Below are 21,295 nucleotides of genomic sequence, written 5' to 3'. Positions count from 1 at the left end.
GTCCCTAACTAGACACATATCTGTGTTATTATTGGAACAACACATTTTGCACAATGCACCAAGCACATCAGGGAATCTTCCCATCACTACTGTGTATAATCAAGACTAAGGTGACTTGAGAGAACTGGATCACCCCTACAATACACAATGAAAGACCAAACAACATTTTAAGGACAAAAGTGTTTTAATAGCACATTACCATACAAACTGGTAAACCAAGAGATTTAAAGGGATAGTTCACCCAAAAATTAAAATTCTGTCATAATTATCTAACTCTCATTATGTTACAAACCTGTATTAATTTTTTTTTGTTCTGATGAACACAAAATGAAGATGTTTTGAGAAATGTTTGTAACCAAGGATAATTATGACAGAATTTTCATTTTTGGGGGAACTATCCCTTTAAGCATGATGTGCCAATTTACTGAGTAAAAAATGCACATATAACATATTTTTACTTGTAAAGTATTTGAACATTGAAAGTGTTAGGGCCCAGTAACCGGCTCAAGGTTGCAACAAAAGCCATATAGAGTAAACTGTAATCTAAACAAAATTGCCCATTGAAAACAAGGCACGCTGAGAAGATGACAAAGCACTGAAACATAAGATGCCCTCACTAAACTTAAATTCACCATAGTTTCAAAAAACTGTAAAAGGACAGTTCACCCAAAAATGGAAATTCTGTCACCATTTTAACTCTGTATGTCAGACTTTCTTCTGCAGAACACAAAGGAATATATTCTGAAGAATGTTAGTAACTGAAGAAAAAATGGAAAATGAATCTCTTTACCTCTATTGAATGAACACAAACCAATGCAAGTCAACAAGTACCTCCGTTGTTTAAATATTCTTCTAAATATCTTCCTTTGCCTTCTCCAGAAGGAAGGAAGCCATACAGGGTAAATGACAACAGGGTGAGTAAATGACAGATTTTCCCCTTTTGGGTGAACTATCACGAAGATAAACTCTAGAAGCTGTCAAGAAAAGCAACAAAGAAATCAAGAATACACTTTCAAATAATTGGCATACTGATCGACTAACAAGGATCGATCACTTAATTTGGGTTTTTCTTTTCAAACTAATGCCGCGATTTCGTACGAAATCTCGAATGTTTTGTGCAGTGCGCCTTGCCAAAATGGGATCCTCAGCAGTCTTACACTGCTGGCATTCAGTCAATGTGGCCAGTTTTCCTTTAGTTATGTGTGATTTGAAGTGTTTCATCACAGCCGTAACCTCAGCGGTTGACCAGCACACTTTTTGACCTTTCCGTGGGTTCCCAATTTCAGTCTCACTCTCTGTGCACAAGAATGCATACCTTAGTAAGCTTTCATTTTATAGTTCATGTACTTACATTGATGGCTGTGTTCTAATGTAAAACCTCAGGTACCTGGACAAACTTCAGCAGCCGTTTCAATGGGCATCTGCATATCTGCTGTGACAACATTGATACACTGATAAGAAAACAGCTCAACCATCCTTAACACACATAAAGTACAATTCAAAAGTCTTAAGCACATTTATAGTATTTTCACCCCCACAAAATGTTTTAACCCAGTTATTTATAATTTGCTGTAGTATGTCAGTTGGTAACATCAGTTTACAGTTCTAAACATTCCTTTGCCATCATTTGTAATACTCCAGTGAGATTTTTGTATGGACAGTTCTGACAACAATGGATATGCTCCACATAGATATCTGATCTCACAGGGCTCTAGACTAACATTTGAGAGGGCACTGGTGCACCAGGACTTAATCTGGTAGCTTCAGAGTCATGAATTGGGGCAAGAAAGAAAGAAACACAGAAACTACATCCAAGTGTGTTTCATGCATAATTATATGTTTATAACCAATACAGATAAATTCTTGTTTATGGTAAACCTCTTTATTAGCATCTTTACCATACTCCTAGTTAGTACATCTTATGTAAACAGTAAAACTTACTGTATGCTTCTTTTTACTAAATCTTTTTCTCTTTACATATTTTAACTAATTTAACTTATATAATCATCCATTAAAGGTATTGCAGAGGATTTTATTTTTCCGGGTGGATCATCAAGACTATTGGTCCTCCTAGTCAATCAGGAGTGTTGTGCAATTGCATTGTTTAAAAAAGTGGAGAAGGCGGTTCTTTTGTAAAATTCGAGAAAATCCTTTGCTACACCTTTAAGTAAACATTAAAGTTTATTTAACATTATTATAATTGACATAATGAGAATTACAGACTAACGTCTTTGCTTTAAATATTGAACACTTACATGGAGTACTGCTGCACCTCAGTATACCACATTACAGTCGCAAATAATACGTCACTCTTTCATAGACGCACTTCCGTCAATCATAAAAAATATAACGGGGGTCGAATCAGGTTTATGTGCGGTCTTGCTTTTCATTGTATCCGCGTTAAAAGATGTCTGTGCATATAAAAGATCTGTAAAGTTGCAAAAATTAAAGTTTTAAATCTTTCTTTTTCAAACACGCCAATGCAATTAACTTATGGTTAAGCCACGCCCCTCCACTCACTCGGACAATCAATCAACATTCGATGACAGGCGCTATGGCAGCTATCACAGGAGGAGACATTTTACAGGAGGCAATTGATGATTTTTGGAGACAGAAAGACTATATATCATCTCGAAGTTACCGAACGGCAGCTAGAAGCTAACATTAACATTTTCTAATGTTAGGGTAACGTTACTTTAGAGATATTAAAGATAACCTTCAAATACGTTGTTGACTTAGCTTAGAACAGATGTAGACATCCTTGTTTAATTTATACACATTTAGTTGGTGTTGTGGTCTACCGCATAACTTAATCTGGATTCAGCAGACACTTATCTCGGTTGAGATGTGGCTTGGGAAAGGGTTAAAAATACACCTAGTGCCTTTCGGGACACCTGTGTCGGAGTTGCATGTACCCCATTGCACACCGTTTGACCATTTTCAACTTAAAATGACAAGAAATAACTTGAGTAAATGAATGAAAACTGACTAACTCAGGGTTCGTACACCTTTTCCAACATCAAATTCCAGCACTTTTCCAGCATTTTTCAAAGTGCATACTCATGATTTTTCAGCACTTTAAAACTGTGGTAAATTACATGTTGACACATTTATGTACTTTGTTACATTAAATCTATTTTGCTATAATAAGACCTAAAATGAAATTACAACTTTAAGGAAAAGATGTTTAAAATGCATCACCTGTCTGTAAGTTCACATGGCATCCTATATAACCTAGATTAGTTGATAACAAATTACAAATAATTACTAGACAAATAACTTCAATTTCAATAAATGCTTTATTGAACATCCGTTTTCTGTCTTCTGTTTTTTTTACTTTAAACAAATGCCATAACACTATCAATAACGTAAATTTGCATTGTAAGTGCCCTTTGAGGTGCTGAGTTGGAGAAAAATTGCAATGAACAACATAAGTGCAAAACAGCTATGAAAATAGTGCAAAAATTATACTGTAATACAGACAGTTCAAAATATGACTGCAATGAACAACAAAATTAGTAGTGCAAAAAATACATAGTTGGCTTTGCCAAGGTTAGGCCAAACAGGGTAAGACCTATTAAGGACTGTCCTGCAGTTTTTCGTTTAGCTGTTTCTGCCATAAAACTATCAATAACTTAAAATTGGCATTGTAAGTGCCCTTTAAGGTGTTGAGTTGGGAATAAACTGCAATGAACAACACAAGTACAAAAAACTACAATGAAAATTGTGCAAAAATGAAACTGCAATAAAGACATTTCAAAACGAAACTGCAATGAACAACAAAATCAGTAGAGCAAAAAATATATAGTTGGCTTAACCAAGGTTATGCCAAACAGGGTAAGACCTGCAGTATTAAGGAGTGTCCTTCAGTTCTTTCAGTTTTTCGGTTAGCTGTTCTTCTAAAGTCTCCAGACTTTTTTCCTTGTCCTTTGCTGCTCTTCGAAGACCATTGGACTTCGAAATGAAGCTTAGTTTTCCATGTGATTCAGCTTTTTCTGCATTGTCATCAGCAGACTTCAAGAGGACCCTCATATCCTCCTCTAGTCTCTTCTTTTTGGATTTTATTTCTGTTATCTCTGCCATTAGTCCTTTTCTCTTTTGTGCCTTCTGGTTATCTTGCTTTAGACGTCTTTGGTCATCAAGATACATGTGATATTTCTGTCTGGCAGCAGCTGCAGAGAGGAGTAGTTCCTTTGTGTAGGCTATGTTGAGAAGCCCTCCAACACTCCGCACATGGTCATAAATAACTCTCTGGGAAATCAATGAATGTTCTTTGAGGTTCTCCACCATCACCTCCTTGTTGACGGAAAACCCTCTCTCAACAGAGGCTTGGCCATGTGAAAGGATCAGAAGTTGTTTTACTACCTCCCATAGATGGTGAAACTCTGCATTGTTTGATAATTGTTCATGGTAGAATACATCCAAACTTCCACTTTCTGGGTTGAACTTTCTAAAGGAATCTGATGCTGTCATCAGGCTGTAGTCATAGAAATTACCAAACTCCCTCAGAATCTCATCACAGCATTTCTCTTCAATGCGTCTTGTATCCACAAGGAGACGCAGAACAGTGGTGAGTTTCCGGGTGCTTACCTCTTTGCTCTTGATGAACACCCTTGGATCCAGAACTGACAGGCTTCTTACAAGAGGATATTTGAGTGGAGCCTTTTCAAAAAGCATGGAGACCATCTTTAGCAAAAACAGCTTGCAGTTTTGCCTAAACTCCAGCCTAAGCCTCCCAGCATCTGGGTTCTTCTTGATGTGCTCCTCCAGGGCTCGCTCTGTGACAAATCCTACTTTTAGTTTGGTAACATCCATGTGGTTGACTGGGTCAGCATATTCAACTTGTAGAAGCTTTACTGGAGTAGTTGCATTCTTCATTACACTCGGCTTGATAAACTTCTCCATTAGACTCCTAAGCATATTGGTGAGATCACCACTCATGAATGGCAACATGGGTTTGTCTGTCTGGTATAACGTCAAAAATGGTTTGATTTCCTTAGCCACCATTAGAAAGAAGTTGAGCTTTGCTGGGAAGAGGTCATCTTGAACAATCTTCTGAGCAGTCCTAAATGATTTAGAAGTTGGTTCTGTTACAGTTCTTGCTTTAGCAGCTTGGATATACATTTTCAGAGAAGGCAAAATCTGAAGGGCACGCTCAGCCACCTCCACATTTTCCAGCCATCTATGATTACAGAAATCAAGAGGGAAGTATATGGAACCAGTCATTTCTGTATAGTCCTCCCTACGAGCTGGTACATCTTTGAATAGCCATTTAAGGCTTAAAAGAGCATTTCCCAGCTCCCAGTTTGTGGATGCACACCCTGCTCTGAAGGAATTGTTTAGTACATGCAAACCACAGCTTCCAACATTAACCATTTTCCTGCCTGTTTGTTCTTCTATGTTTTGCTGGGCCATGGAGAAGAGCTTCCAGTTTACATTTGGGCCATCCATCGACAGCTGAATCAGGGTGTGGAAGCCAATATCTGAACATACTGTCTCAAGCTGGTCATACATTTGTTCTGCAGTGTGGTGGCCCAAGAAAAAAGATGTCAGATACCTTGAGGTTACCCGATTATCATTCCAGAATCTCAAGTGAACATCAAGCTGATTTTTTTTCATTTCCCGATTTAAACTTTCATCAAATAGAAGAACATAACCAGACTCTTTCTTGGCATTGGTCTTCATCAGGGACGAGAAATGAGGAGCTATCCCAAACACTGTGAGGTATGCTGCTTTATTTCCCCCACATTTGAACTGTTTTGCTATGGTACTGTCGGGAAACATGGTTTGGAAAATATCCCCTATGTTCTCACATGACTTGTATGAATAGTGGCTTGTTACTACTTTTGTTGCCCAGCATATTTCTGCTTTCAGTGCTGGATTAGAGCTAACAAATGTTTTTATGATTCCTTGGGAGTTGCTGGTTGACTGCAGTGGATTAGATGAACCTGTGGGTGGTAGATGTGCAATTCCTATTGGTACCCCACTGGCTGCTTCCACTGCACTGGCTCTCCCTACACTGCTGCTTGGATGTGTAGATGTAGCTGTGCTGCTTGATGAATTGCTTGTGTGCTGAAAAAAATCCCCCATTGCAGGGCCTGGATGAAGGAGTCTTCTACTTAGATCTTGATGTTTTTTTCCTAAATAAAAACACCAAAAAATATGAGACCTTAATATAATGATGCATGAATATAACTTAGTATGAAGATAAAAATACTGTTAATGTAGCATAGCTTTTTAAGTATATAAATCAAAAACAAGAATGAACAAGGAATTAATTACAGGGTAGTGCCACAGTATTACAAGAAATGTATTATTGTTGCTTAAGGCTCTTGATATTGTAAAGATTATGCTTATACTTTACAATGAGGTTTAATTTCTTACCACTAGCTAATGTATTAAATAACTAACTATAACCAATGCATTTGTTACGGTATTTATAAATCTCTGTTAATGTTACTTAATAAGAATTTAGCTGTTAAATTATTGGTAATGTTAGTTCACAATGAATTAACTAATTGACTATCTTTTCATTTTAAAAATTAACATTAACAAAGATTATTAAATGCTGCAGAAGTACGGTTTATGTCAGTTCATAATGTTGATAAATTTTAACATTAAATAAATTTTTGTTTGTGGGGAAAAGGCATGTCATATTGCTGACATTCTTCAAACTGGTTATTTTACTAGCATCAAAAACCAAATTATTAAATTGGGATTGAATCATATACAGAAAGCCAGCAATAGACATTCCCTAGCTACTTCTGTTTTGTTTATCAGTCTTTGTCCCGCCTTTCTCCACTGTGATTGGACGACTGAGTGAAACATGACAGGCCCTGCGTTCCAGTTCGTTTTTTATGACCTTCCCTCACTAACTTCCCTCCGTCTCATTCACTCGAATGTAAGTCATTGCTTACGTTGTACCAGTGCCCACTACTGCTAGAACACTTGAAGTGGGTTCAAATGGTCGAAAAACTGGAGTGGAACGCAACCATTTTAGGCATTAGTTCGACAGCCGGATGACGTCAAAGTACCGCGAGCGCGGGACGAAAACAGACTTCGTCTGATTTCTCTAATCGTTCTCGTGTTACTTTGACGTCAGTTCTTACAGGGCCGCATGTAGACAAACATGCCTATTGACGAGCTAAGCGTGACAAGCTCAGTTAAGCGCTGATCATGAAAAAAAAAAACGCAAAGCGCGGACAAAACTGTTGCAGGCATAAATGCATTGGTGTACACGGCCGTAGACTACAACACTAGCTCATTAAGCACTCGCGAATTTCCCGGTAAACACAGAATCTGCTTGTATAAACTGCAAAATTAATGGCAAATATCGTTTTTAACACTTTGATGTCTGACGAGACTGCAGAATTCAGTACTGTGTGCGTCTGAATCAGTTCCCTCGCTCCATACACCGAACAAAAGTATTTTAAAGCAACTAAACTGTAATCCGTCCACATTTCATTTTAACATTCTTAACAGATTGTGTGGGGGCATTTATGCATACTTAACTTGAATTTGGAAAAATCTTTTGTTAATTTTGTGGCAGTTTTGCCTCAAGTCCCTGTTCATTTCCAACCCAATCTGATGAAAATTGAATAATCACATTTTACATTTCTCCGAGAAATTGGTTGGCTCGCGATTGTGGCAAAAAGTTGAAACCCCTCAAATCTTACCTTTCATATGGCTTGAAAGTGCAGACTCTCCCATGGTGAAGAGCTGCAGGTCCTTTTTGCATATTTTGCAAGTGGCAACACGAGGATTTGGTCCGTTTTTCAGCCATAATTTGTATTTTTCGTCGTCCAGCCAACGAAGATTGAAGCGGCAACCTCCAGGCATGTTTTCATCTCCCTTTCTGCTCCGTCAGGGGGCGCACATTCAAAATGCCTGGCATAGTCTAGCCACATGCGCAGACTCGACCAGTTTTTTTGTTGTTGTTGTTTTTTTTGCAAAATTACGATTATTTTATTTTAAAAGAAAACTATTCAGTAAGACATTAAAATATTATAAAAGCAATGTATAATAAAATCAGCAGTTTCAAGGCCTTTATATAAAATCCAAGCATTTTTCTAACCTTAAAAACACAACATTCAAATTTAAGTATTTTCAAGGATTTCCAGCACCCGTACGAACCCTGTAACTGCAATGGATTTCAATGGACGTGGAGGGAAAGAATGTATTGGATTGCTATGCGCACTGTGACTGGCTCATTGCATTTGGGGGCGTGGCTTAGCCATAGGTCAATTAGACGTCATACTGGTTTGAACATTTGCATAACACCACCCTAATGTATATGCAAAGATAGAGGGTGTTACTTTCAATCACGCTGTAGTATTGTTGTTTCCGCCATATCGAGTACGCGGTGTTTCTTTGCGAAAGACAAACTACTTTGTTTGGCCTTCCAATAGAGTAAACATTAAAAAAACGGCGGTAAGATTTTATTTACAACGTTTCAGAACATTACAGTCCAAATGTTCGATTGTGTGCTGCACATTTTATGAAAGGAGTTTTTTTAACAAGATTTTTGTTCCAGAGTTCAGTTTAGCCACTATCCAGACCATTGAACAAACAGAGACCAGAAGTTAAGTTCCGTCCACTGTGCTGTCTACAGAGACCACGTTTTTTTATCGTGTGTTCAGGGGACAGGCAGCTAGCAGATAGTGAGGAGATGTTTACTGTATTAAAACAAAAAATATTTTATGGCCTAAAACCCGTGAATTCGCTCAGAGCACCTTTAATAAACAAATATACATAACAGAGTTGAGTTAACATACCAGCATGACTGGAGCCAGCAGCAGAAACAACACGACTGGAGCCAGCAGCAGAAACAACACGACTGGAGGCAGCAGCAGAAACATCACGACTGGAGGCAGGAGCAGGGACATCATCTTCAGCATCACTTTCATCGGGACCACTGTCTTCAGAATCATTTACACTGATCTCATCTTAAAGTAAAAGTGACATTTACAACATGAGAAGAATCTGTTCATTTTGTATACAGTTCAACAATACAAAACATGACACCCACTCTTTACTCAACTGTTGAATAAGACTTCACATCATTCTTCAAACCCTCCTTATAAATGTAATAAGACTAACTAAACCACATACGCTAGCATGGACATACCTTCAAGCTCAATGTCGTCAAGGGACTTTCCCTGAAGATCAGGAAGACAGCCCTTTTCCATAGCTAGCAGTAATTTCGATATCTTAGCCAGTTGAGTTGTGGCTTCTGGCAGCCTGTAATAGTCGCGATGTACACGGATATCATGCCCTAAGAAATCGGCAACCTGATCCAATTCATTGTTTTTCAGGTTGAGGACTTGAGAGAGAGTAGCCACATGTTTCCTTAGGTGTGTTGATCGCAGAAACTCTGGATGTTGAGCTCCACATTCACTGGCAAAGACCCTAATACAGTCCTGGCCTCTGTAATGACTTAGGCAGTTAGGTCTAGCAAACAAGAAACTGTTGGTGTCCTGCACCTCACACTCACTTCTCCTTCTGACCAGCAGCGTCAATGCATCCACCATATCAGGTGAAAGAAGAACGGCCACCTTCCTTCCTCTTTTACCCCTGATCTCAACTCTACTGAAATGGCTGCAGAGTTTTTGTTCAAACCTGCTAAGACCCAAGGCAACATCATCGTGAAGAGAAGTGCTGTCCCTTTCTTGAAAGCTTTTAAGCTGCATTTTTGACACCTCTCCTGCACGCCGGCGATTAAAAACAATCATTCTTGCCAGAGTTGCTTTGGCTAGTGCTGCATAGCTCTGAGGTGACGCAGTCTCTTTTAGTTTCTCAAAGGCAGCATGTGCGCTCTTCTCAAGGAACTGATGAAGACACTGTACGTTTTTGGTGAAAGGCAGGGTCGATGGCTTGTTGAATCTGGCCTCATTCATTGTGACAAGTGCAGAGTGGGAGATCAACTCGGACCACTTTGAGGAATACAGCTTTTTGAATGTATCTGTTGAGGAAATCAGTTCTTTGTCTTCAGACATGAGTGCTCTGCAATGAATGATTTCACAGATCTTGTTTAATGAATGACCCAGTTTGAGTGCAAGACTTGGGCTTTTGTAGCAGTGACTCTCTTCATCATAGCCAGACACCCTCTGGACTGCTTGAATAAGTCGATAGAAATTAGCAGGTTTCACAGCTTCTTCAAGACTGTAAATAGAAAACTCTTTACGCAACGTCAACAACAATCTTCCAATTTCGCGGAGTTTCTGACGGATGTACTCAAATTTAGTAGAGTCATGTCCATGTTTGTTAAAGAACGACTGTGCAAGCTGAAGAATACTCCAGTCATTTTTAACAACAACAGAAATGTCATCGTGCTTCATCGCACCCAAAAGCTTCCAAACTCCTTGAGAGATCTGCTGACTGTGTGTCGACTCTGCCATAGTTGCAAGACCCAAAACCCTAGTCCTCCCTTGCTCTTCACCAGCATCCCTTGGTTTTGAGGGACATTTTCGCAAATGACGCCACAAATCTCTCCGTACAAACATCCCCTTACAGTACATGCAATGCACAAAGTCTTTTGCATCCTTTTCTTTTTTTGGTGCCCTTTTCATTTTAAGAGCCCCTTCTCCACACTGTAAAACATCTGTGTTGTGCTGATAATTGCCTTTGTTTCTGAGTTTTTGTAGCATCGCTTTGCGTTCCTTTGAGTGGACTGGGAGTGACAGTGCCTGTCCTACTTCAAATTCAGACATATGAGTTTTCAGATGGCGTGCTAACTTGGACTGGGGTTTCCCACAGATGTAACAGTAGTTCTTACTATTTGCTGAACATGAGATCTGTGATGACTGCACACATTGATCTGATTCAAGCATGCTGGTTATTTGCCCTTTCTCTTGCACCTTACTTCCGTCTGCTGCATTCATGAGCTTTCCACTACAAGCCTCTTCACTGATTAATGAGGGGGATGACATCACCACATCTATTTCCCTGCGCAAATCTGAATCTGAGTTACTATCTAGTTCAACATCCTCTTCATGACAAAGTAAGTCAAACTCAGCTTCCCTTGCCATTGAGATTTGTTTTCCTTTGCCTTGATATGAATCCAGGGGGGGTACAGGTAAACTAAATTGTGAGGGGACAACCTTCTTTAATAGTGAGGGGTGATTAGCTTGATCCTGAGTTTCTGTTCTTGTTGTCAGATCTTCTGAACTGTCTGACTGACTCTCTGACTGTGGTATGTATTCCTCATCTGACAGCTCTTCTTCTGAACTTGTATCCTGTTGTCAAGATATTTATGATTACTTTTAAAGCAATTCACTGGGCAAGCATAAAATGAAATGATGTCTTACCATTGATGACTGTTTGTCATACAATTTGAAGTAGCAGGACTTGTGCCAAAAGCTGGAGCACACTATAAAAGAAATCATGTAGGAGAAAGTCATCAACCGTTGTGTCATATGGCAAGTATCAAGCTGCAAAAAAGACATACTAACATTTACATCTCAGTCCAATCCACTTAAATGCCACAACAGGTCCCACACATGCTGCACACTTGTCCATGCTCGATATTGTTGTAGAGGTCACATCATGTCTACAGACCTGCAAAGATAAAGAGTATTTCAGTACATACATGTAGAACTATATTATAACCTCACGTCATCCAAACTATTAACAATCATTAAAGAAAACATTTTAATGACTAAATGACTTAAAAGACCTTATTAATTCAAAAACGTGTGTAAACTTTTTTTAAGAGACACATGAAAGGAAATTTTGAATGCAAAATGCACATAAATGAATTAGACACATCTTAAGTACTTGTCAAAAGCAACATGTATTTCACCAATGTGGCCTAAAAGTTGCTTGTATAACATCGCAATGTATTGTTTTTGAATTGATAGCATTTAAAGGAATAGTTTAACCCAAAATTAAAATTATGTCATCAATAACCATTTTGTTATTTCAAACCTGTATGGGTTTAGAGCTTCTGAAGAACACAAAAGGAGATATTATGAAGAATGTTGGGAACTGAACAAAAGTGGCACCCATTCACTTCTATTGGTTTTGTATTCATACAATAGAACTGAAGGAGTGTCAATGTTGTTCAATTACCAACATTCTTCAAAATATCTCCTTTTGTGTGGTGTTCTGCAGAAGAAGGAAAGTCATACAGGTTTAAAACAAGAGGATAAGTAAATGACAAAATGTTCAACTATTTCCTTAATGAGAGTAATATTCTCACAGCACCAAAGCATATTCTAGGATCCAGTTTCAATCAACACACCAAAACATTTTCATCACCTGCTTGAGTCCTTCGGTAGGTGCACGAAAACTCTGGTCCTCATTTAACAATTGCACTGGGGACAATTGAGAATTCTAGGAATAGAAAACAAGGAGCAAATATTGAGACTGATAGGTCAACAGATACAGATATAATACAGGTTCTCATTTTCTTAAATCATGCAAATCTCTTTAAAACAATATTACCTTCTCACCACCATTCTTCTCAACACAATCTTGATTCCCTAACGCCAACTGGCTCTTCTCAAGGGTAACCTGAAATTCAGGACAGAGAAAACGGTTCTACTACAGACAAAAGCTTTAAAAATTAAAAAAAATAAAAGCAGCACATCTGAAATACCTTTTCCAGTTCTTTAGCAGGAGTACAAACAGTCAAATCCATTGATTCATCGATTTCATCTCTGACTTCTGACTGGGATAATGTGTTCAATGCATCCATAGTGTGTTGAGCTTCACTATAAGTCTAAAAGACAAACATTTAGGGGCGGTTTCCCGGACAGGGATTAGACTAGTCCTAGACTAAAACATTTTTAAGTGCTGTCCAAACTGAAAACATCTTGCACTGACATATCTTAAAATACATCAGGGCCCTTTGTTTTGCCTCACAATGCACACAAGTAATGTTTTTAGTAAGATATGTTTGTTAAAACTAGTTATATTTCCTAATTAAACTAAGGCCTAGTCCTGGATTAAGCTAATCCCTGTCCGGGAAACCGCCCCATAGACATTTGCAGCACCGGGATCTATATCAACAGCTCAGTTGTCTCAAATTTGACTTTATTCTCTTCATGCACATCTCTTATTTACCTGATCAAGAGCCACTGTACGACCATCACAGTCAGCACTGTCTAATAGCACCTGCCCCATCTGATAAAAAGAAAATGTAATATAACTTTTCATATAAAAATGTACAGAAAATCAATTCAAAGTTTCTAGGGCAGGGTGCCCAGACTCAGTTAAGCTCCAACTTGCCACAACACCACAGCCTCCAAATTTCTCCTATGGCTAGTGAAACCTTGATCTAGATCAGGGATGGGCAACTTTGGTCCTGGAGGGCCGGTGTGCTGCAGAGTTTAGCTCCAACTTGCCTCAGCACACCTGCCTAAAAGTTTTTAGTATGCCTGACCCTAATTAGCTGATTCAGGTTTGTTTAATTATGGTTTGAGCTAAACTCTGCAGGACACTGGCCCTCCAGGACCAAAGTTGCCCATCCCTGATCTAGATGTTTAGGTGTTTTTATTAGGGTTAAAGCTAAACTCTAGAGGACACCAGCCCTCCAGGTCTGAGTTAGAGCACCACTGTTCTAGGGCATTGCTTCCCAATCCTATTCCTCAAGTACCCCCACCCAGAAAGTTTTAGATGTCTCCTCATTTAAATTCATTAACCTCCTTCCAGAATGGTTAACATGTCTCCCTAAAAAGCTGACGAATTAAATCAGGTGTGTTAAATAAGAAGACATTTTAAAGTTGCAGGTTAAATTTTTCAACGAATGTGTGCAATTTACAGCGGTTTGCAATGATTCTCCTTTCCCCCACAACGCACTGTATGATGTCACGCTGGGGAGAGAATTTACCAAAGCTGCATTGCGAGCACTGAGAGTGACTAGAGAGAGACGAGTAAAGTACAGTTCTGATAACGCAGATTATAGACAGACAGACAGACAGACAGATGGATAGGCTAGTATAGAGAGATAGGCAGACAGATAGCATAACGTTAGCACTTCGTGTAGAAAGTAAACAAAAAAATAACATACTCGTGCGTGCTGGCTTGAGGGGGTCCATGATCCTGCCTGAAATGGGTGTAACTTTATGCGATCTTCAGCACAAACAGATTTAGGCAGCATGTCAAATCCTGGAAACTGAGTGAGGCACATCTGTTCGCGGGGTCGACCAGCGACTAAAACGCACTCACTTCCTTACAGCCAGTAGCGGAGTGGCAATCGGGAGAGTCGGGACTTTCCCGGTGGGCCGATTGTTAATAGTTATACATTTCGAGTTATATTAGCAACACCGTCTGGCGGCGTGATGTGCGGCTGTTCCCGCAGCCCGCTGGTCAAACTGTGCAGCCTCTCTGCTCAACAAAGTATATAAAAGTGCTCAACCTGTTCGGCAGGTCCAACCATGTAAAGGATTTATAAAAATACGGTGATCAATGAGCGGTTTCTCCTCAAATGGCATAGCCTTTGACATTATTTGATGTAAAAAGCCGCCGAACGCCTGTTTATTACAGTATAGGCGGTCGGATCCGAGTGTGCTGCAGCTGCTGCTTCTGCGTATAAAATGAGCGTGTGATTTGTATAAAATGATCGTGTGATTCGTTATGATCACATAAACAATATAACAAAGCATCCTTTTATTTCACAAAACAATATATTTGAGATATTATTTGATAGACTAGTAAGTGTGGATTAAGGATGTTTAAAAATCTCTAGCCTGGTGGTCAGGACATGAATGGATCAAATCAGCAGATTTGCGAAGTTTTATTTATCTCCACATATATCATAAATAATAATTAGCATGGTAACTTTGCAGTATAACACATTATATATTTCCTACGATGTATATATGATTTCCAAATTATATACGTAAGTATTAAACAGCAATAAATGTCTCATCTATCTCTATGGCTCTGGCTGAGGCTTTCTCCACTTATCCCCAACGTGACGTCATCGCCGAATTGCGTAAAAAAAGTGTTAATACCAAAAACGTAAAAAAAGTGGTCTTTAAGACCATTTTTGAGACATTTTAAAAATGATATACATATCTTGAGTGATTTATGTACCCATTAATCGACAGTGGTGGTTAACCTGCAACACGCCCTTTAAACATTCTGGGATGGGGTACACTGTCAATTTCCATTTTCAGTAATAACTGAAAAAAGTGTGCAATCTTTACCTCTCTGGATACATTTTTAGTGGCAGTGTCTTGTGGTTGTTGTTTCAACTGCTTCTTTACTGTCATCTAAAAATAAACAAGAAGTGAAGGTATAAAATATTTTACAATCTCTGAAAACAGTATAGCTCCGATGTTTGTGCTGTTTCACGAACTCCATCTACTCTGGTATGTGCTTACCCAGTTGGTCGCATATTACAGTATCCAGACTTGACTACTGTATCTATCAAAAGTAATAGTTTTTTTAATCTTTGATATCTTCATTTAGCTTACAGTTTTTCTTGTATTTGTTTCTCTATGGTAATATCTGTTAAACAAACTCTGTACACATTAAGTGAATACATGAGCACAGTATTAGACCCTGTGGCCGGTTGCATAAACATAGCCGTGACATTAAGACTGCGTCTTAAGAATGATTCTGACTAACTAGCAGTTAGTTAGGGCTAATCAGTCTTATTATTTGGATTTAAATTAGACCAATCTATCTTTCTATGTAACATTCTTAAAATGTCTTGAAGGAAAAAAATTCATGACTAACTTTTAAGACTAGTCTTAAAGTTTTATGCAACCGGCCACTGGTTTTAGTATACTATATTTGCCTCCCTTCCTGTAATTTTTATACAGAAAAGGCCTTCTATTACAGCTTCATTTTAACTCTTTAACTTTAACTTTAACTCATTTTAACTTCATTTTAATACAAATTCAATTTTGTATGAGCTTGCCGGCACAAAACATCTCCCATCTCTATATCCTAATAATAACTAGTGTCCTCATAGACAAGGCTTTTGTAAAAATAGTAATAGCTACACTGGCAGTCAAGAGGACATGCATCAAGAGCATGATCTGATGATGTCCTCATAAAACAGTGCTCTCTTAAAACAGCATTTAGTCATACACATGTTTATTTAATACTAGTACACAACACTGTCCCAGTAATAACTAGTGTCCTCATAGACAAGGCTTTTGTAAAACTAGTTATACACTGGCAGTCAAGAGAACAGGCATCAAGAGCATGATCTGATCTGATGATGTCCTCATAAAACAGTGTTCTCTTAAAACAGCATTTAGTCATACACATGTTTAAACACTAGTACACAACACTGTCCCAGTAATAACTAGTTATTATTAAAAAAGCCTTGTCTATGAGGACACAACACAGAGTATACATATATAACAACTAGACAGGCACATTCATTCTTCAAAAAATATACAATAATTATGCTCCTGCATTAACATGGCCAGGTAAGCAACCTTCTCTTGTAGACACTTTGATTTATCACATAAAACTTTAAAATAATGCAATAATTATTATCATAAAGATTTAAATACCTTGCATCGCCATGGCCACTCTGAATCGCCATAATTGTATGTGACCTCTTCACCCGGACAAATGCTTCTTATGGCAAATAAACAGAGATGAGGTTTCCCATCCACATGGATAGTCTTCATCCTGCAGTTCGGGTTAATATGGTCATCGTTCACAAGTCTCCCAAGGGAGCCATCATCTCGAGCTGCATCAACACTAAACAAACCACAGTTCAACTCTCATTAACAGATCATGGATTATTGCTAATTCCAAACAGAAATAAAAAAATTGTAAATATAAGTACCAACAATAACTTGGTCTCATTCACTAATACCTGCGTATGTTTTTCGTATTTAAAGGAATATACTTGAACTTCTCACCTAATTTACAACACATGCGTACGCACATGAATTTGTTCTTATACTTGTTCTTACGTTAGTGATTTTGGAGGGTTCTACATGTGAAGCCACATGCAAGAGGTTGACAATTTGCATAAAACATGCCCAAACCAGCTCCATATAAGGGCTTTCCACAGCGCAGTTTGTCACCAAAGCAAAAGAGCTTGAAAAGAAATTCATGATCATATTTATTACCGATAATATTCTGTTTTGCTTTGCATTTTTTATTTGGGAGGTTTTGCTAGAGGAATCCAGTGTTGTTTGTCCATCCGAGTAACATTAAAGAAGTATTGGATACATTAACAAATATGACATTTCATTAATATAACAGACACGCATTTGTATCTCAAATAAAATGGACAGGAGAACAAGTGATTGACGTTTGGAATTCTCCTTACATTTACATAACGTTTATACTAGGCATTAAGAGATCTAAAAAGTAAAAAGGGAAGTGTAAAGGCTTGGCATTATGGACATCTTCTTTATATGTGTAGAAAAAATAAGTAGGCTATAATAATGTTTAATATCCCCATAATAATAATAATAATAATAATAATAATACGGTACAGAAAATGTCTATAATAATATATAATACAGAAAATATAAAACATAATAATATAAATTTTATATATCAACATTATAATGAACATTATAATTATAGACTAGTATTTGATTATAGTGTATGTGATTATGGTGTACGTGTGGTTTTAGTTGTTCTTGATTTTTTTCTTACATTTAGAATAAATTTTTATATGAACGTTTTGGCTGAATCATAATTTGTTCGTGAAAACATCTGTACGCATATCTCACGCACGCATGCTTAGTGAATGAGACCGAATATTCCTTAAGGGGCAGTGTCCTGGACACAGAATTTGGACTAGACCTTAGCTAAAGTAGAAATTTTAGTTTATTAGTTCAGATTTTGGACAATCATCTCTATCAAGGTTATGCAAACACAACATGTTGCTGTGCGTGTGGTCAAAAAAAATGTAACGTTTGTACATGTATTTAAGCACTGTGCATCCGCTGCTCATTGACCTCGTGAGCATTTTTACTACTTTATTGCTCTTAAATACACATATGTGTCAAAATTCCCTTTGCAAGTATCCTCATAAACACAACCATTTAGGTCTTAAGAGATAGTAAACAGCTGAAAAAGAAAATGCATGTGTAAAGGGCTCGTTATAGTTGTGCGTAGGTCCTATGGTGTAGCCGCGACAACGTAGGTTCCGCGTCGGTTTTCATTTATACTTTTGCGTCGTTGTCCGCGTCGACGTGCAAACACGCGCGCAGACCCCTGATAGGCAGTAACCACGCGTGTAACCACAGTAGCAGCGAGACCGTCAAAGAAGAAGAAGCTTGGCAAATTAACCCACAAATGAAGAAACAGCAACTTGTTGTGTATGTTTTGGGAAGACCAGCAGTGATGGAAGTAAATAAAAAGCGACTTTTGTTGCAGTTTGAGTTCAACTTGGCCATTCTTTGTTATTACCGTCGCAAATTGAAATACATATGACACAGTTTTTTTACCTGACGGGAGGGGTTCTGGTGGACCAATCACAGCGCTTGCGGTCCGCGTAGAACTGACGTGCTGTTAACATTTTTGCGAGGTGCACGTCAGGCTACGGATAGCCTACGCCGTAGCTACGGCATAGAATTTACGCACGACTATAAATCAGGCTTAAGGCCTCTTTTACACCTTCAGTGAAATGTGACCCAATTCCGATTTTTTGCTTATATGTGACACAGATCGGATGTTTTCTAAGGCTGTGTAAACAGGGAAAAAAACGCATACATTCGGATATTTTGAGATAGGTTTCAGGCCTCATTCATATGTGGAAATAAATCAGATATAAATCAAATATGTGCCTAAGCAACTGTCGTGTAAACAGGCAGATCTGATTTTCTGAGGCATTGTGTTCTGTACGTTATTGTTTATACATATTAGGAGCACACAAAGAAATATAGGAGCACAGTGAAAAAAGTTGATTAAACTGCTTAAATCATATGGATTAGTTTTATGATCTTTTCATGAACTTTTTTCGAAGCATCAAAGTGGTAGTTGTGTAGGCTGTCAATTGAGGCAAAGAAATCTTTCAATTTCATCAAAATGTTCTTCATTTGTGTTCCGAAGATGAGTAAAAATCTTAAGGGTTTAGAACAACATGATGGAGAGTAATAAATGACAGAATTTTCTAAATTGGGTGAACTACCTGTTTAATAATTGTCCAAATATTATTTTTAGCCTACTTCAAAATATATGAAAAGAACAAACACCTCAATAAAGTATAAAATGCTAAAAACATTTATTACTTAATGAATATGATTGTGTGTTGAGCATATAAGTTTTTTGTGAGAATTATGAAATTCTATGGCATTAAAGATCTTATTAAAAGTCATGATATAAGATTTTGGTCCTATCATCCACCCCTAATCTGTGTGTAGGTCTGTCACAAATATGAAATAGTTATCTCATTAAAATTATTTCAGATAACCGGAATTATTGTAAATCCTAAGAAAACAAGGGTGATCTACAGTATCTGCTGCATCAACTGTCCTTGATCTGCACTTACTGTTACATTTAAATTACATTTCTTCATCATTTGAATTGTATTAGCTTCGTATTTTTTTGTTGTTTCTAGACTTGCTGCATCTACACAGCAAAACCCTCATATCTAGTTTTAGTGCTCAAGACTTCTCTGTTAAGGTCACTGTTTCTGTAAATAATATTAGTTATTTACATATTCGGTTTAAACAGCTCTAACATTTTAGTCTAGTTCTGGACTAAACCTTGTACAGGAAACCACCCCTATTAGGGGATGATCACACCAAAAGCGTTTATGGCAGTTGCAGGCGCCTTTTATGAATGATATTCTATGGACAGGGAGCGTTTGCGCGTTGTTTATGGGCGCCGAACGCCTTGCGGTTTTTGCCGCCAGCCGCAGCACGCTTTTGAAGGAGTGTGAGAGCGGAGAAGCGCCCGACGTCATTCCATTGTCCAATCGAATGAGGGGAGAGGCGGGCCTTACGTTGTGGTGAGTGAAGTTTACAGTTGCTTTGAAGAACCAGACTCCACTCGCTCACTCTCTCCTGCGTGTTTGTGCACCTCTCACCCTCAAACAAGGTCAAAGCATGCACTCTCTTTTTAAAGTTTCTGCTAATATGACAGTAAACAGCAAAAGAGCGCTCATGCTTTAATATTTGATTGACAAGACAGCTGACTCCCTGGTTGCTTAGCAATATAAAAAGCCACGTCGCACTGCTCTTTTTTTTTAAGAACGCGCCTTGCGTTTCCAAGCGTTTAAAGCGCTTTTGGTGTGATTAGCCCCTTAGTTCACCAGGCATTAAACGGTAAACACCGGTCTTAAATCATTAGCACAATAAAACACTCAACTAAAATAGCCACATTTTACTGTATTATAGCATATATAAAGATAAAATATTTGTACTACATACCAAAGAAATTTTCCATTGAAGCGAAATTCAAACATGAATACTTTGAGGGCATTATGATATATTTTTTGCCTCCGCTCACATTCTTCTTTGCTAATGAGATCTCCTCTGTATTCCATCAGAAAATCTCCCTTCTCAAACTCAGTACAACTGAATACACCTCTCCCTAAAGAGGACAAGGACAAAATTATACAAGTAATGTACCCGAGACAGCTTTATTAAACAATTTCACCCAAAACATTTCACTCACCTTTAAAGTCATTAATAAATCTGATCTCGAATCCATTTTTATCTTTATTGTTCAGGGAGAACTGTATAGCCTCTTCTATTGGATTGGTTTTTCTTCTTCTCCTCATCATGTTTTCATCAGGCTCACTGCTCCACAAAAGAAAACACTGTCATAATGCTAAACATAATTTACAATATGTTTAAAATATCACATAATCATATTGTTTGTTAGTTTTCATTAGAAATAAAACTCCACATGAGATTTATCATTACATTCAGGATCAATAAGAGCATATATTCATCTGTGTTTATTAATCTCTTAAAACCAAGCAGAACAGTAATTTATTATTACAGTTCAGAACGCTGCCCTCCCCCACAGGCTGTAGTCATAGCAACGCAGTATCAGGACATATAGCTGTTTTTCGTACGATTATATTAAAAAGAAAACTGTTTAAAACCAAAGACTGACAGATTGATAACTTATATTGATCCGTTAGCGTGTTAGCATCGCGCTAACCGCTTTATGACTGTTCAAAAAGCCCGTTTAATTTAAATGGCACAAACAAGCTAAACACATGATTAAACAACTTTATAACTCACCTCTCAAAAACATATGACTTCGTATCCAGGTGCTGAGTTTCCAAACAAGACATTAACAATGACAAGTCAGATATTATGCGATATTAAAATATTAAAATATCAGATATTGACTTATTAAAAAAATATAGAGAGCTGAATAGAAACACACAATAAATGTATAC

General features: G+C 37.9%; 1 protein-coding gene across 1 annotated transcript; it reads right to left on the bottom strand.

Moving 5' to 3' along the window:
* Window positions 1–196: 196 nt before the first annotated feature.
* LOC135782901 (uncharacterized) lies at window positions 197–21,187 on the bottom strand. Its single transcript, XM_065293389.2, has 15 exons — window positions 21,135–21,187; window positions 20,557–20,681; window positions 20,310–20,472; window positions 16,479–16,671; window positions 15,153–15,218; window positions 13,066–13,125; window positions 12,599–12,721; window positions 12,445–12,513; window positions 12,259–12,333; window positions 11,451–11,556; window positions 11,307–11,368; window positions 9,128–11,234; window positions 8,775–8,945; window positions 1,388–1,432; window positions 197–1,295 (listed from the first exon to the last, which is right to left on the bottom strand). Exons 1-15 carry the CDS (start codon window positions 21,185–21,187, stop codon window positions 1,051–1,053), a joined length of 3,663 nt encoding a protein of 1,220 aa, XP_065149461.2. The 3' UTR covers window positions 197–1,050.
* Between the last annotated feature and the right edge of the window lie 108 nt (window positions 21,188–21,295).

Source organism: Paramisgurnus dabryanus, chromosome 15 (genome assembly GCF_030506205.2).
Source record: "Paramisgurnus dabryanus chromosome 15, PD_genome_1.1, whole genome shotgun sequence".
NCBI lineage: Eukaryota > Metazoa > Chordata > Actinopteri > Cypriniformes > Cobitidae > Paramisgurnus > Paramisgurnus dabryanus.
This window is presented reverse-complemented; position numbering and strand designations above follow the sequence as displayed.

Excerpts from the sequence above, each read along its gene's own strand:
- LOC135782901 (XM_065293389.2), bottom strand. The coding sequence starts at position 21,187 with ATGTCTTGTTTGGAAACTCAGCACCTGGATACGAAGTCATATGTTTTT. Across the intron at positions 11,369-11,450 it reads GATTGGACTGAGATGTAAAT|TGTGCTCCAGCTTTTGGCAC; the intron begins GTTAGTATGTCT and ends TTTCTTTTATAG. Across the intron at positions 8,946-9,127 it reads TGACGACATTGAGCTTGAAG|ATGAGATCAGTGTAAATGAT; the intron begins GTATGTCCATGC and ends TTTTACTTTAAG.